At 56.4% G+C, this 15,089-nt stretch overlaps 2 protein-coding genes across 2 annotated transcripts in view; one reads left to right on the forward strand and one right to left on the reverse strand.

Annotated features, from left to right (window-relative positions):
* LOC113425180 (putative cation-transporting ATPase 13A4) overlaps window positions 1-8,071 on the reverse strand; it is a 39,984-nt gene extending 31,913 nt beyond the window's left edge. Inside the window, 5 exon segments of the mRNA XM_087965640.1 lie at window positions 689-769; window positions 867-937; window positions 1,801-1,932; window positions 2,950-3,123; window positions 7,941-8,071. Coding sequence (XP_087821766.1) covers window positions 689-769; window positions 867-937; window positions 1,801-1,932; window positions 2,950-3,123; window positions 7,941-8,003 — 521 coding nt within the window. The 5' untranslated portion in view covers window positions 8,004-8,071.
* Window positions 8,072-10,625: 2,554 nt separating this feature from the next.
* OPA1 (OPA1 mitochondrial dynamin like GTPase) overlaps window positions 10,626-15,089 on the forward strand; it is a 55,177-nt gene continuing 50,713 nt past the window's right edge. Inside the window, exons 1-2 of the mRNA XM_087965641.1 lie at window positions 10,626-10,745; window positions 12,658-12,976. Of these exons, the coding sequence (XP_087821767.1) occupies window positions 10,711-10,745; window positions 12,658-12,976 (354 nt within the window). The 5' untranslated portion in view covers window positions 10,626-10,710. The remainder of the gene's footprint in view (window positions 10,746-12,657; window positions 12,977-15,089) is intronic.

The following is a 15,089-nucleotide window of genomic DNA, read 5'->3' on the forward strand; positions in this document are numbered from 1 at the left end:
TGGAAGGCCTGGAGGAGGAGAGCACCCGCTCCCTCCCAAATTAGGCCTGCCCTCCCCCGCCCCTGGAAGCAGGGAGCTGCCCCCTCACTTCCTTTACCCGCCCGTGTTTTTATAGCCCAGCCCAAATGCTGCTCCAGGACCTGTCAGCAGGTGACACCTCAAACGCGAGGGGTCCTTGGTGCCCGCGGAGCTTGGGTGGCTTTTTGCAGACGTTTCATGGCCCAGCTGGGTAATATTTTTGGTGAGGTTCCTAGCACCGATGTGGTTCCCTAGTTGGGTCCTGAAACATCTGCAAGAAAACCTCCCAGCTCAGAGGGCGCCAAGGACCCCCCAGTTCAACCCTGAGCTACACCTCGAATGACTTCAACGGGAACCTGCAGATCAAAACACATCAACACGAATCCTCACTAAGTGGAAGACGCCCCCTGGAACGCTCCTTCAACCCAGCAGAGGCTGCAGAAGCTGAGCGGGCGGCTCGGGAAGGGCCCCCGTGTCTGGCCGAGGCCTCGGCCTGGGAGGGGAAGCCCACCGGGATGGTGTTCCCCTAAAGAGCCACGGCAGGCTCCTCCCCTGGCTGGGCCTCGTGTGCAAAGACATTCCCCACACCTGGGGCGCCAGGTGAGTCCTGGACCCCAGCAGGGCTTCCTGCCTGACCAGGTGCGCTGCTGGCCCTGCTGAGCAGGAATACCTGAGCTCCTGCTGGGGGCTCGTCAGCCCTGCCCCAAACCTGGCATGGATCTCCAGGGAGCTGTAGTGGTCCTCCAGGGCCCTGGAAGAGAAGAGGCCCCAGGGGGTGGTGGGGGTGGAGGAGGAGGCCGGCCCCCTTCGGCTGAGCCTCCTTCCCCGGCGGCCAAAGCCGGACTCACCCCACTTTCCGAAACTCTCGAGCAGAGAAGTCCCAGGCGTACCGGATCTTCTGCACCTGGAGGGATCGCACCTGTGGAGCCAACAAGGGCAGCAGGCACGGTGAGGGCGGGGCGGGGGGAACCACAGCAAACTTTGCACTTAAGGGAGAGGTGAAGCAGCTGGGGAGGGGCTGGGAGGGGAAGGAAAACCATGACAGATGCTCCTCACTTAATGACCACTCGAACTCACAACAGACTTGTGGGCAGCTGTACTTCCAAACATGAATAAGCTGTGAAGCCCGCGGGTCACGCGGCCACATTTGGGCCCCGGGCAGCCTGACTGCATTTATGGCTGATTGCAACATCCGGTGGTCACAAGAAGAAGAATTTGAAAGGTCCGTTGGGGAAAAAGAGACCTTTTCCGAAAGGCAACTGGACTTTCTTGGGGGTTCCTCGACAACGTTCCGCTTCTTTCTCGCCCCAGAAGCTTCTCTTAAAGGCCTCCAGGCCCCTTAAAGCCACCCGCTAACCCTGAGAAGCAAGTCAGGCCTCGTCCAGCCCTCCGTGGGGCCAGGTGGGCCCACCTCCTCCAACCGGGCTCCCGCCAAGGGGTGGAACACGAGGGCAGCCTCCCCCCGCTGGGATGCCTGTGGCTGACGGGCGCTGGGGGTCCGAGGGAGGGAGAGCCTCGGGGGAATTTCTGCCCTGCTGTCCTGGCTTCACCTCCCAGAGCTCCCGGGAGAAGCCCGGCCGGGCCCCCCTCCCTCGGCTGAGCCCGCTAAGAGGATTAAAGGCTTGGCTCTGGCCCGCTCCAGCCAGGACCAGCCGCTCTCCAGGCCTGGGAGGGTGGCTGAGTGGGCAGAGCAACCCACCAGCTTTGTATCTCTCGTCCCGTCCTTCGGTCCTTCTTGAAGGCTTCTAGAGCCCCCACAAGACGGCGAGAGTCCAGGATTACCTTGAACCCTGGCTTCTCAAGGACCCTGTTCGGGAGCGACTCCTCGTCCTCCGTGGCAAGAGAGCTGGGCTGCAGGTGGGTGGACAGAGGGATCCAGGTCACCTTTTTCCGGGTGCAAATCTGAAATTCATCCTGAAGAAACAGAGCCGAAATTGTGGAGGAACACAACGCAGGCCAGGAGAGCAGGAGGAACCCCTCCCCAGAGCCCTCCAGCCAGGCCCTCTTCTGAGGCCAGGTGGAGTGGCCCCCTTCCCTGCCAGGTGCGCCAGAGGAGGGCTGCTTGCAGTCGGACCCAGGGCCGGCCTTGCGGACCAGCAGCCACCCACTCTCCTGAGCGTCTTCTTCGCAGGAGCCCCTCCTGGGTGGCATTAACGCCCGTCTAGGCCAGGGGGCCTCAAACATGGCAATTTTAGGGCTCATTCTGGGCGTTGAAGACCACAACTCTTCCAGGGGCCAAGTGTGGGGACCTCTGGTCTAGGTCAGCGCTTCCCAACCTTCTCCATTTTAAGGTGGGTGGACTTCAACTCCCAGACTACTCCAGCCAGTGTGGGCGGCTGGGGTATTCTGGGAGTGGAAGTCCACACACTGTTCTAGATTTTCAGCTCAAGGTTGCGATGAAACTTTCCCTGCCCAAAATCTAATATGCTAATACACAAATGATCCCGGCCCTCCACCCCTCAGTTCTTTGAAGTCCTTTCGGTTCTTTCTATCTTTCTCTCCAACTGGACCCGTTTTTGCTGGAAACCCTTCGTGGGTCTTTTCCTGGACAGCCCTCCGTGGCTGAAAGAAGGCAACGCTGATGGAGTCCGGTGAGGAGAGGAGACTGGATCCAGGAAGAATGAGGTTCCAGATTGAAAGCGAGATCCACCCAGGTTTCAAAACCCCAATAATTTTTCAGGATTGCAAAACTGCAATTCCTTCCTCTGTTTTTCTTTCATTTCCTCCCCCTCTTTGGCAGCTAAGCACGATGAGCACTGATGGCGTCACCTACTTTGGGTAACAAAACGTCTGCAAGGAAACAGCCAAGCTCAGAGAGCACCAGGGACCCCTCACTGTACCCGCACCCCCCACCCCACCCCCCAAGCTACAAATCTTCTCCTTTGGAGAGCAAGAGCCCACGAGGAGGGAGGAAGGGAGGGAGGCACCTACCGTGCTCCTGAGCAGCACCACGTCGGCCTCTTCCAAGCTGCAGGGCTGGCAGTTGGCCCAGACGTCCCACTCGGGCTTCCAGTGGAAGAGAAGTAGGAGGCCTCCGCAGGACAGGATGTAGCCAGCCAGGCACAGGGCCCTCCGGAAGCCCCCGGTCTTGTAGCCAAAGACCTCCTGGGAAGAAAGACTTGGCCGTGAAGGGAGCCCTTCCCCCTCAGTCTGCGCCAAGGCTCAACCCTCCCGAAAACCCGTCTTGTGGCTATTCTCAAAGCAGCCAACAAGCAGCAGGAGAGACGGCGGAACTTGGGGGTGGAGGGAAAAGCGGAATCAGCCTAGAATCCCTACGTAGCCACGAGTGACACACGGCAGATCCCGGATCCAATGTTGGCATCCGCAAGTCAGAGGGAAACGGGGCTGCTGCCTGGGGAAGAAGCTCTGGCTCTGGGGCTCCAGGGAGGTATTTGCCAAGCATCACAGCAGGACGAGCAGGAGGAGCAGGGCTGAGGGGTCCTTGGTGCCCCTGAGCTGGGCGGCTGTCTTGCAGGTGTTTCATGACCGAACTAGGAGACATCATCGGTGCTGGAAGGGAGGAGGAGGAAGGGTGTCCCTATCAATCAAGGAAGTTTTTATGATGCTTCCTCTTGGAAGGAGGTGGCAATCTCTGCTGGATGGAAAAAAATGGGGATCCTTCTGTAGACACCTGTTTGTTGACTTTTGAGCTGCAGCAACTCTTTTGCTGGCTCCCCTGGCAAGAGGTGAGCAGGAAATCCATTTTTGGGAAACCCACGCAGGCTGCGTCCACGAGAGGCGGGGAGCAAGGAGACGTTGGGGTGGGCAGAGTGAGTTTGGGCTCAGGCTGCTTGTGGGGACGGGTTCTTCGGAGACCCCTCGGGGCCGGTCCTCCTAGCCCCCTGGCCAGCTCTGCTTTGGGCACAAGGACATCTGGCAGCCGGGGGCCTGGAGCGCAGAAGGGGGCCTGAAGGGGAGCCGACAACGAAGGGAATTCACGGGGATCCCTGCGGTTCCTTTCCAGGAGATCAGGGGCCCAGGTGGTGTCTGGATGCCTTCAAACCAGCCAAAAAGACCTCGACTATGTATCTGAATGGTCAAACAAATGGCAACTTCAAATCTCAACAAATAAATGCTCTGTCCTACATATTGGCAAAAAAAAAATCAGAAAATAAAATACAGGCTGAATAGTCAAGACCTTGTTGATGATCCAAGCTCTGTAAAGGACCTTGGAGGACTCATCTCTAATGATCTAAGTACTAGAGCCCACTGAAACTACGTAGCCAAAAAGGCATAACCTAATTTTATGTAGGTTTTTCTCTGGTAATATCACACTACTAACAAAGCATACAAAACATTTGCTAGACCAATACTCGAATACAGCTCATCAGTCTGGAAACCACATTACGTATCTGATATTAGTACAGTTGAGAAAGTCCAGAAGTATTTCACAAGAAGAGTTCTCCACTCCTCTACTCGTTGCAGAATACCTTATGCCACCAGACTTGAAATTCTAGAACTAGAAAACCTTGAATTACGCCGTCTTCGGTCTGACTTAAGCATGGTATATAAAATCATACATTGCAATGTCCTACCTGTCAATGAATACTTCAGCTTCAACCACAACAACACAAGAGCAAACAATAGATACAAACTCAAGGTTAACCGCACCAAACTTGATGGCAGGAAATACGACTTCAGCCACAGAGTGGTCAATGTCTGGAATCCTCTACCTGACTCTGTGGTTTCTTCCCCAAACCCCAAAAACTTTAACCTTAGACTGTCTACTATTGACCTCACCCCTTTCCTAAGAGGTCTGTAGGGGTGTGTGCATAAGCGCACCAACGTGCCTACCGTCCCTGTCCTATTGTTTCTTTTATTTTTCTTATATGTATCCATGTATTCATAACTATACCTATTACTTATACCTATACCTATTATTTTACTTATACCTATTATCTTATAATTGCTTGATAAATAAATAAATAAATAAATAAAAAATAAATAAAAAAATTCCACCCAGTTTAGGGAAGGGAAACTTCAGGCAAAGCGGTGGGCAAGGGGCTTCTACAGGCAGTCCTCGACCTCCGACCACAACTGAGCCCCAAACGTATGTTGTTAAGTGAGACAGTTAGGTGATTTGTGCCCCAATTAACGACCTTTCTTGCTGCAGCCATTAAGTTAATCACTGCAGCTGTTAAATTAGTAACACGGCCATTAAGTGAATCCGGCTCTTCCATGGACTCTGCCTGTCAGAAGGTCCCAAAAGGGGATCATGTGACCCTGGGACATGGCGGCCGTCATAAATGCGAGTCAGCTGATAAGCATCCGAATGTAAATCGCATGACTCTGGGGCTGCTGCAACGGTCATAATGTGGAAAACGGTCACAAGTCACTTTCTTCAGTGCCGTCGTGACTTCAAACGGTCACTAAGCGAAGTGCTGTGAGTGGGGCTTCCCCTTCCTGCCCTCTTGCCATCCCAGCTTCACCCGAGGGGTCGCTCCAGAAAAGCTGCAGGTCACCTGCATCCTCCCTCCCTCCCTCCCCCAGGCTGCCCTGGGTGCTACGGGTCCAGGCCCAGGAGGATGGGAATTGAGGTCCAGCCTTGCCGCAGCTCTGAGGAGCCCGAGGTCTGTGCAAGGAATCTGGCAGCCGACGTCAGCCGGCGGCCCAGCGAATTCCCTCCCAGCTAGGCAGGAAGTGACCGGTTCTCCCGGGTGGGGCCTCCTCTCTGGGGCTCTCCCCGGTTTTTCATCTCTGGGGTTTAATTGCTTTAATCGCTGCTGTAATTGCTGGTCCTGCATTTCTTTTAATTGCCGGCTTTTTCTTCTGCCTGGGACGGTGGTGACTCTGGCCTATTTTCTGTCAGGCGTCTCCGAACCCAAAGACCGGCAGGGCCTCAGGGGCGCAGGGCTGGCCTCGGTCTCCAGCCACCAGGGGACTGGGCCGAGGGTGGCAGGAGGTGGCCCATCCCCAGTCCGGGGAGGCTCCAAGTCTGGGCCTCTGGGGGAGGGTGAGCCCAAGTGAAGGCATCCACGGGGGGCAGCTGGATCCTGGAGAGGCTCATCGTAGACCCTGGGCCTGCAAGAGATGTCCCGGGGGGGTCTTGGGACGGTCCACACCCCCGTCTCAGTCTCCCAGAAAGAAGCACCTCCGCAGCAGAGGCTCAGCTGGGAAAGAGGCCCCTCTGGGGGAGGAATGGGGGGTTCTGCAGCTGGGCCGCCCAATGGCCGCCCAGGAGCCCCTTGCGCAACCCTTCAATGGGCTCCTCCTGGGTGTCTTGGCCACAGGTGGCCTCCAGATCCGGAGCCTCCTGGGCTGCTGCTCCTGCCTGCCTTTCTCTGCCGCTTGGCTGCTTCTGTAGCAGGACAACCTCCCAGGAGGAAAGCGAAGGTAGGGCAGGGCTGAGACTTGCAGGGACTGTCCAAGGGGGAAGGGCCAGAAGGGGGCAGGGCGGGCTGGGCATCCAGTCTAAACTTCAGCACTCAGAACAGGGGAGCCCGCAGGGAACCGTCCGAGACCAGGGTGGCTGCAGTGACATACACCTGTTAGTCACACTGTGGCAGCCCTTTTGACCACACCCTGTGGAGACCCTCCCTCATACCTGCACCTTTGCTGGATATCTGACCTGATGAAACAAGCTGCCCTCAGTCCCTTGCCGGCAAGGTGGGTGGCATATAAAATTAGTTAAATTAGTTTCAATTAACCTTAATAACCTTTATCGTATACTAATTAAATTAAATTTTATATTTATTATAAATTAGATTAATTTAATATAAAATTAAATGCAATATGGTGGGTTTCTCTTGAGTCCTTGGCATTGCTAAGTGCTGAAAATGAAAGTGAAATGTATCCCTTTGAAAGTGTGCCTGTCCTCTGGGGCAGGCAGAGAGACTGGGCACCTTCGCCGCCGCCGCCCCCTCCCGAAAAAGGGCCTGCGGTGCCCCCCCGCCTCTGCCCCCCACCCCCCAACAGGGCCCCTGCGCCGCTTCCGAAGGGCCGCGAGGCGGGCTGCCTCCGGGCGGAGAGAAGGCGAGGCGAGCGAGAGGCTGGCGCCGGGCTTCGGCTGGGACGCTCCCCGCTCGGCCCGAACAGAGCAGCCGGAGGCCGGGGAAGCTGGGCTGCGCGCGAGGTTTCCCGACGACGCCGGCCGACCCTTCCTGGCAACTGTTCCGCGGAGCGACTGGCCGGCAGAAGAGGCCGCCGGAAGCCCCCAGCCCAGCCCAGCCAGGCGTTAGGGCAGGGCGGGCCCCGCAGTTGGACCCCCCGCCCCGCGGAGCTCCAGGTAGGACAGAGGCGGCTGGTCGCCCCGGAGGCAAGCGGGCTGCGGGGCTGGCAGGAGATGCTGGCCGGGGCAGCAGAGCAGAGGGGAAGGCGGCGGGCGGGCGGGCGGGCGGGACTGGCCAGGAAGCCGCCTGGCAGCCTCTCCGCTCCAGCCGGGACGGCGAAGGGCAGCGGCTGGGACAGCGCCTCCCTGCCATCCCGGCCGCCCCCACCCCACCCAGCCGGAGCCGGCGGGCAGAAGCGGCGCAGCAGCCGCTGCCGGGCTTCGCGGGTTCAGCCCGGATTGGGCTACAGCTCGGGGGCGCCGCCGTTGCGCCTGCAGGGCACTCTTCGCACCGGGCCGCTTCTTGAGCGCAGGTGGTGATGAAGGCACTAGAGGAGGCCGGGAAGACCCCCGACGGGCCCTCCTGGGTGGGGTGGGGCCCTTCCCAGCGCAGCCCCCTCCCAGCAAGCGCTGCCTCGTGCTCGGCACTGCCAGGGCCACGGAGGGCTTGGCGGTGCAGAGGGAGCTGCTGCTGCCGTTCAGCCCCTTTCCTTGGGGCGCCTTCCCCTCCCCACCGCCCGTCCTCTCTGCCCACATGGCCAGAGCTTCTGCGGCTGCCCAGAGGGCGCTTGGGGGGCAGCCCTGCAGGAACAGCCCTCCCTCAGAGCGGGGGGCTGCCTCCCAGGCAACAGGGGGCAATGTGGGGCAGACTCACCGTTTCAGCCTCCTCTCCCTCGTTGAGCAGGGCCCGGTGGCCCCCGCCATGCTTCTCCTCCATGGTCCCGGTGGGTCTCTGGAGGCTTCCCAACAGCCCTTCCTGGGCCGGCAGGGATGGAGCAGCTTATATACCAGGCTGACCTGGAGGGCCACACCTTCCCCCTGCTAGGCTCCTGCTGCCAAGGGACAGCTCCTCCCTGGAGCTCCAGGTGGAAACACCTTTCCTAGCCCTCCTTTCCCTGGGCTCCTCCTGATGGGGCCACTCCAGAGAGCAGCGGTTCCAGGCAGGTTCCAGGCCTGGCAGGGGGAGGGGAGGGGCTCCCTGCAGAGATTAGGAGATGTATGGGGGGGCCACTGGTTGTGGGAGAGGCACCACTTGGGTCAGAGGAGGCCTGGAGGTGCTTCCTCGCCTCCTTCCTTTTCGTGCCCCGGCGAGGGCCCCCCCCCAAATCCTTCCCTCTTCTGCTTTGCATCCTGGCAGGGCAGAGGAAAGTCTGTGGCGCTCTGGCCTCTGGTTCACGGCAAAACAAACGTTTGTTTTCTGAACTGAAAAGGCTGAGCTATTTTCTGGCTCTTTGGAACTCACTGGGGCCTTTTTCAGAGAAACTCCACCTCAAATGGAGCCGGGCCCCCGGGACACCACAGGAAGGTCCCCGGAAAGCTGGAGTTGCTGCAACCAGGAGCTCCTTTCCCCAAGAACCAGGCAGGCATGAGCCCCTCTCCCTCCAGATGCTCGGCCGATGGCTGCGGGGGGGTTGTAAGCAGGTGGAGGGAAGAGAGGACCCGGCCATCCCCAACCGTGGCTCTCGGCCTGCCACCCTAGTGAGTCAAGGCCACTGCTGACAGCTGCGCTGCCCAGACTCAGTGCTGTTTCTCCTCGGTCTTCTTCGTGGAGCCACTCCTTTCAACATTCAAACATCCATTTTAACAACCACTCCTCCTGGTTAGGTAGAGGAAGCCACCCAGGGATGAGGCCTCCTGCAGCTGTGACTAACACTGGAGGCTCTCCTTAAAGAGGGGGGGGCACGTCACAGATGAAGCAAAACAGCCGATCCTGGGCTTTTCTGGGGGTTCAGCTTCTCCCTCTGCAGAGCAGGAAACTAGGAAGGGGGGCAGAGGCTTTGGAATCCCAATCCCAGGGAACAATCAACCCCTGGAACAGAAGTTGCCCTCAGAAGTTGTGGGAGCTTCATCCCTGGAGGCTTTCAAGAAGAGGCTGGACTGCCCTCTGTCAGGAATGGTGTAGGGTCTCCTGCTTGGGCGGGGGGTTGGACTAGATGACCTACAGAGTCCCTTCCAAGTCTGATTATCTGTTATCTCTTATCTGTTAAATGCAGAATTACCAATATAGCAGGGGAGGGGGTGTTTACTATTTGTGGGCGCCATAAATGCGAAGAATCAACCAGTGGAACAGAAGTTGCCTTCAGGAGTTGTGGATGCTCTGTCACTGGAGTTTTTCAAGAACAGACTGTCAGAAATGGTGTAAGGTCTCCCGCTTGGGCAAGGGGGTTGCACTAGATGACCTCCAAGGTCCCTTCCAGCTCTGTTATTCTAAGTCAAGTCAAGATGCTCGGACCTCAGGTGGTACACATCACAGAAAAAAGAAAAACAACAAACACGATCCACGGAACCAAAGTAAAAGAAGTGTCAGTGCCCCATCCACCATGGATGCAAAGATCTGCCGGGCCAAATTATCTTCATATCCCTTCGAGATAAGACGGGAGTTGGGAGAAAAAGGCCCCTTGGCATCTTCTGCCTCCAAGAGGCCTTTCATTCCGGGAGGGAGGGAGGGAGGGAATGATCACAGCCCCAGAAGCAACTGGATTTCCAAGGGGAGAAGAAAGAAGCCAAATGGACATTGCCTCCAGGAGTTGTGGGTGGAGGATTTTAAGGATGTGGGAAAGCCATTTGTCTGAAGTGGTACAGGATCTCCTGCTTCAGCACGGGGTTGGACTAGAAGACCTCCAAGGCCCCTTCTGTTCATTTAGAGTGCAAATACAAGGCCAGGGGCAAAACAGAAGGGGCACAAGACTTCGGACCAACTATTTACAGGTGGATCCGCTTTTCAGGTGGGATGGAGGTCCAGATGCCATGGGGGGGGGGCACAGGTGTTTCAGAGGCTGCCCTCTGTGGGGCTGGCAGAGAAAGCGCCCCCAGTGCCCTGCTGCCTTTCTGGCTCCGCAGTCGGTGGTGCTTTGCCCTCAAAAGAGGGAGGCAGTGGGGGCCTTGGGGGCAAACAGGCCTGAGCGGCCCCCTTGCCAACTTTTCCCCCTCGTGTCTTGAGTGGCTGAATTGGGCTCTTGGGTGCCGCTGAACGGATAAAAGCAGCAGACCGGCTGGGAGGGAGGAGCTGGGCTTGGCAGGAGATTCTGGGAGTTGGAGTCCGCCCATCTCAGAGTTGCAGAGCTTGAGAAAGGCCGATCTGCGGTCTAGGGCTGCCCGGGCAGGAGCGTCGCGGGGACACCGAGGAAGATCCATTGAGGAGCCCGTCTCCGTCCAGGCAGCGCCGGAGCCTCCCGGGCAGCGACCGAGGGCGGCGGGAGCGAACAAGGGACCCGAGACCGAGCGGGAGCGGCTTAGCGCGACCCCTCTTGAACTTTCGTGAGTCTACGACGCAGGGCGTACGCCCAATCGCGTCCCCGCCCGGAACCTGGCGCGCAGGCGCAGCGCTTCGGCGGACGCTCGGCCGGCGGGCCGGAAGCGGAAGCGGTTGAAGGGCGAGGAGGCGGCGGCGGCGGCGAAGGACCGGCTGGGCCGGGCGGCGAAGGATGTGGAGGGCCCGCGCGGCGGCGGCGGCTGCCTGGTCAGTGCGGGGCGCCTCCACAGACCCGGGGCCGCGATGCCCGGTGGCCGACGGGGCTGTGGGGCCCGGGGCGGGGCGGTGGTTGGCGGGACCGGGATCCGCGTTGCTCCCGGGCGCAGCTCTCCCTCCGGCGGCCAGACTCGCCTGGCTCGGCCCGGAGCGGGGAGTCAGCCGAGGCGCCTCCCGAGGCTGCCTGTCCCGGATCCCCTCCCCGCGGTGTTCCCGCGTGGAAGATCCGAGGCCGGGGCCGCGTCTCCCGCCCGCCCGTTCCTGGCGCTGCCCCTCCCCGCCTTCCAGCTGGGGATTGCCAAGATACCGGGGGAGGGAGGGGAGGAAAGCTCTGCGGGCCGCCGGTCTGTCCCCGTTGTAGGAAGGGAGCGGTGATACCCGCGGGAACCGAGGCCCCAAAGGCCGCCTCCCTCCCTCGGAACTGGAGAAGCTCCTTGGATGGGAAGGGAAACGTTTTCCAGGGAAACCAAAAAAAAAATCCCCAGGAAGCCTTTTGGAAGAAGTTCCTTTGCGACCCCCGGGGCCTCGGAGGAGGACGGAGAACCCCCCATGGACCCCAGGGGAAGAGGAGGAGCATCTCCCTCCAAGAAGGGAGCCGGGTCTGCTGTTCACCTCCATCCTCCGAGGCCCCAGAGGGGGTCCCAAGGGCGCTTCTCCCAAAAGGAATCTGGGCTTTCTTGGTGTGTTTTTCCTTGGGAGCATTTCGCTTCTCATCCTGAACTGAAGAAGCTCCTTGGACGAGAAGCAAAAGGTTTTCAAGGGGGGGAGAAACGAAAGTCCAGTTGCCTCTTGGAAAAAGCGCCTTTGGGGCAACCAGGACCTAGAGGAGGGAGCGCCTCCCAGAGACACCAGGAGAATCTCCCTCCAAGGGATATGGATCCCGTGGGAAACCCAGAGAAGGTCTGATGTTGTGGCTCTAAGGCCCCAGGAGGCCAGGAGTTGAGACTAGCACTCCTCCGAATGTTGGAGCCTCTTGGCTCTTGGTAATAGCAAAGCCCATTTAAGATGCCACTCTCCTTTTTGGATTCATTATTTAGAAGCTTAATGTGCAATCTTATGCAAGGAAATTCTATTCAATAAAAACAAATTAAAACTGACCAAACCCAGAAGAGCGGGTGCCTATATTAAATTGAATTAATATTACTACTACTAGTACGGTAATAACAACCCCCTATAGCCCCAACCACAGCACTGCAACAGGCACTAAACTTTTCTTACTCTTACATTTGCTGGCCTCCCTTCTAGCCTAGCCCAAGATCTTCACAGCAATTTTGAAAGCTAAACAGAGAGGGGATCCAAATGTGGAATGCATAATTCCGTCCCCAAAGGTGCTTTTTAAAAGGCAACTGAAAGCACCTTTGGGACAATCACGACCTGGATGACTGAGAATCTCCATAGACCCAGAGGGATCCATGCTGTGGAAAGCTAGGGCCTAAAGACTGAATCGCTAGGAAATAATGTGTTCTTTTATTCACCAATGATTTAGGAGAGGTACCATTTGCATGCAAGCAAATATTCTCCAGGGGGCCCACAGTCCCTATGGTTGTGTTGGTTGTGATCGTTTTGTGAGACCTCTAACCACAAACCTCTGCCCCCCAAAAGCAAGCAGAGAATGGTTGCAGCACAGATTTGATGTTTTTTTTTAAGTCAGTGACTGTTCCAGGCTGCCTGCAGCTATTTTTCAAGCCTGCCTCAAAGTGCACCACAGAATCCTCCGCTGAAGGTTGCCCACAGCCTCCTGGGAAATAGCGGTTGATGGTGGGGGTGGTTGGGGCAGGGGGGGGGGGGTTAACTGCAAAAACTCCACGTGAAATGTTCCCAGTCAGTGACTTTGAACTGCTGGTACTCACGACTCTGAGAATCCTGCGCGAATAATCCAGAATCCGTGTTTCCTTCCCTCTAGCGCTGCCTGTCAGGACCTGGCCAATGGGACCCCCAGAGCGAGAGGGAAGCTGCCGCTGCAGAAGCTGCATTTTATCTCACAAAAAACTCATCATTCCGGGGCCCCCATGTCCAGGTTACCAAGGCTTCGGTCACGGACCTCGGCCCAGCAGTACTCCACCCTCGGTCGCCTTCCCTTGCGCAACTCCAGGCTGCTGCTTGTAAAGTTCGGCCTCCAGCCCTCCAGGAACTTCTGGCTCGCCCGGGTGGCCTCCAGGCTGCTGCGGCTGCGCTACCTCGTGCTGGGCTCTGCGGTGGGGGGTGGCTACACGGCCCAAAAGGTACTGGCTCCCTGCCCTCGAGGGCGGCTTGGGGTTGAAACGCAGGTAGTCCTGGAAGGGGGAGGGGGAGTGGGCAGAACATGGTTCTCTCAGTTCAGCAGGACGTTTTAGATTTGTTCGTCGGCTGGGGCTGAAGCATCCACTTCATTGGATTGTCCTTTACAAACAGAAGGACTCTAAGCATTAAACCTTTATCGCTTCAAGAACAGCGTTTCTTCCCTAACGAGTTGAACGTAGTTGAACACAGGCAGTCCCCGACTTACAACAGTTTGTTTAGTGACCATTCAAGGTTACAGCGGCACTGAAAAAAGTGACTGATGACCGTTTTTCACAGCTATGGCCTTTGCGGCATCCTCATGGTCACGTGATCAAAATTCAGGCGCTTGGCACCTGGTTCATATGACGGTCACAGTCTCCCGGGGGGGGTGTGTCACCTGATCCAACCTTCTGACCAGGAAGGTCAGAAAAGGGGAAGCCGGATTCACTTTACGACCAGGTTACTAATTTATCCTCTGCAGTGATTCACTTAACAACTGTGGCAAGAAAGGTTGTAAAATGGGGCAAAGCTCACTTAACAATGGAAATTTTGGGCTCAATTGTGGTTGTAAATTGAGGATTATATGTATAAATAAATCATTTCCTCTCATTAAAAAAAAAATCCTCACCAGTTTAAGTCAAATTGTGAACCTCAGTCTCTATTTGGCAGCTCTTTCTTCTGATATGCCTATAGTGAAAGTCCCACCTTGTTACTGGGTCAGTGGCAATTTTTCTCTCTCCGGATACCTTTAATTCACAAGTTTGCAGTGTGAAATAAATTCCTCCTAGATCTTGCTGAAGTTGGTTTGGGTTTTCCTTCCTGCCTGTAAGATCCGTGGCAAAATGAACACTTTTTAGAGCAAGCTGCAGCAAACGCTTGTCTTCCTTGATGGGCACGTGGCATTTTTAAACAATCGTTCGTTTTTCATAAAATGAAAAGCAATACTAGATTATCTCTCGGGTCCATTCCAGTCCCACAGTTCCTTGTCCTGACTTCTATATGAATCTGTGCAAATATTATATTCCCCCACCCCTCAGTCTTCTGTTCTCAGGGCTAAACACATCTGGGTCCTTTAATCTCTCTCTCAGAACTTAATTGGCAAGCATTGCTTGTAAAGTGATATTTTTTTTATCACCGTTGTGTATTTGCAAATGGTCGCTGACCCAGGTAGTTTGCTAAACAAGGAGGGGCTGTGTGAATACCCTCTAAGATGTCCCTGTGTGTTTGATTTTCTAAGTGGTGGGTTTTTCTGCTGTCTCTGTTAAATTTCATCCTGTTAAAGACACGTTAAGCCTGGCGTATCCTAAGCTCCTTAGGGATGCCCTTACAGCTATAATAAGCATTTACCCAGCTCTCAATGGCTGCTGTAATTAGGTTTAATGCAGTTCTGAAGCCTGCCAGGTGGAGTCAGGTGGCCAAACGGCAGCCCACTCCAAACAGCAGCTGGACCCACCCCAGGTCCTCCTCCTGAACCTGAAGCCAGAGCAGAAGCCCCCTCTTGCAGGCCACCCATTGGGAAGGCATCCCAGTTGGGAAAGGGGCCTCTTTCTGTGGAGGTTGCTTCACGCAGGGCAGGTAGTCCTCGCTTAACAGCCACTTAGCAACCATTTGAAATTAACGACAGACCTGCCCAAAATGACGCATGGCCCTGTGGTCACGTGACTATGACTGACCCTTGGGTTTTGTTGGTTTCTGGCAAAAAACGCCCATAGGTTGGATTGATTTGCTTAATGACCACTGCAGAAAAGTCATAAAATCCTCTCCAGTCACGTGAGTGACGTAGGACCATCGTCAATTATGATGGAAATTCTGGATTCCTTTACGGTTGTAAGTCAGGGACTATCTGGATATGAGCTTGACCCTCATCCTGATGTATCAGCCCTTCGTCCAAAACTGAGTTTTGCTTGGTTGTGAGCCACCTGAATTCGCCTCTTGGCAAGACGGGAGGTGCATAACATTTAAAAAATAAAAGCCAACTTTTGCATTTCACCAGCAGCCATTTTCCAGTAGACCGATTGGGCTTCGTAAACTGATTTGTATGGGGGGGGGGATATTTCGTCTTGTGGGTGGCAGTTT

This window comes from Notechis scutatus, chromosome 4 (genome assembly GCF_049901735.1).
Source record: "Notechis scutatus isolate UNSWTSFEM ecotype Mainland chromosome 4, rNotScu1.2, whole genome shotgun sequence".
Lineage (NCBI taxonomy): Eukaryota > Metazoa > Chordata > Lepidosauria > Squamata > Elapidae > Notechis > Notechis scutatus.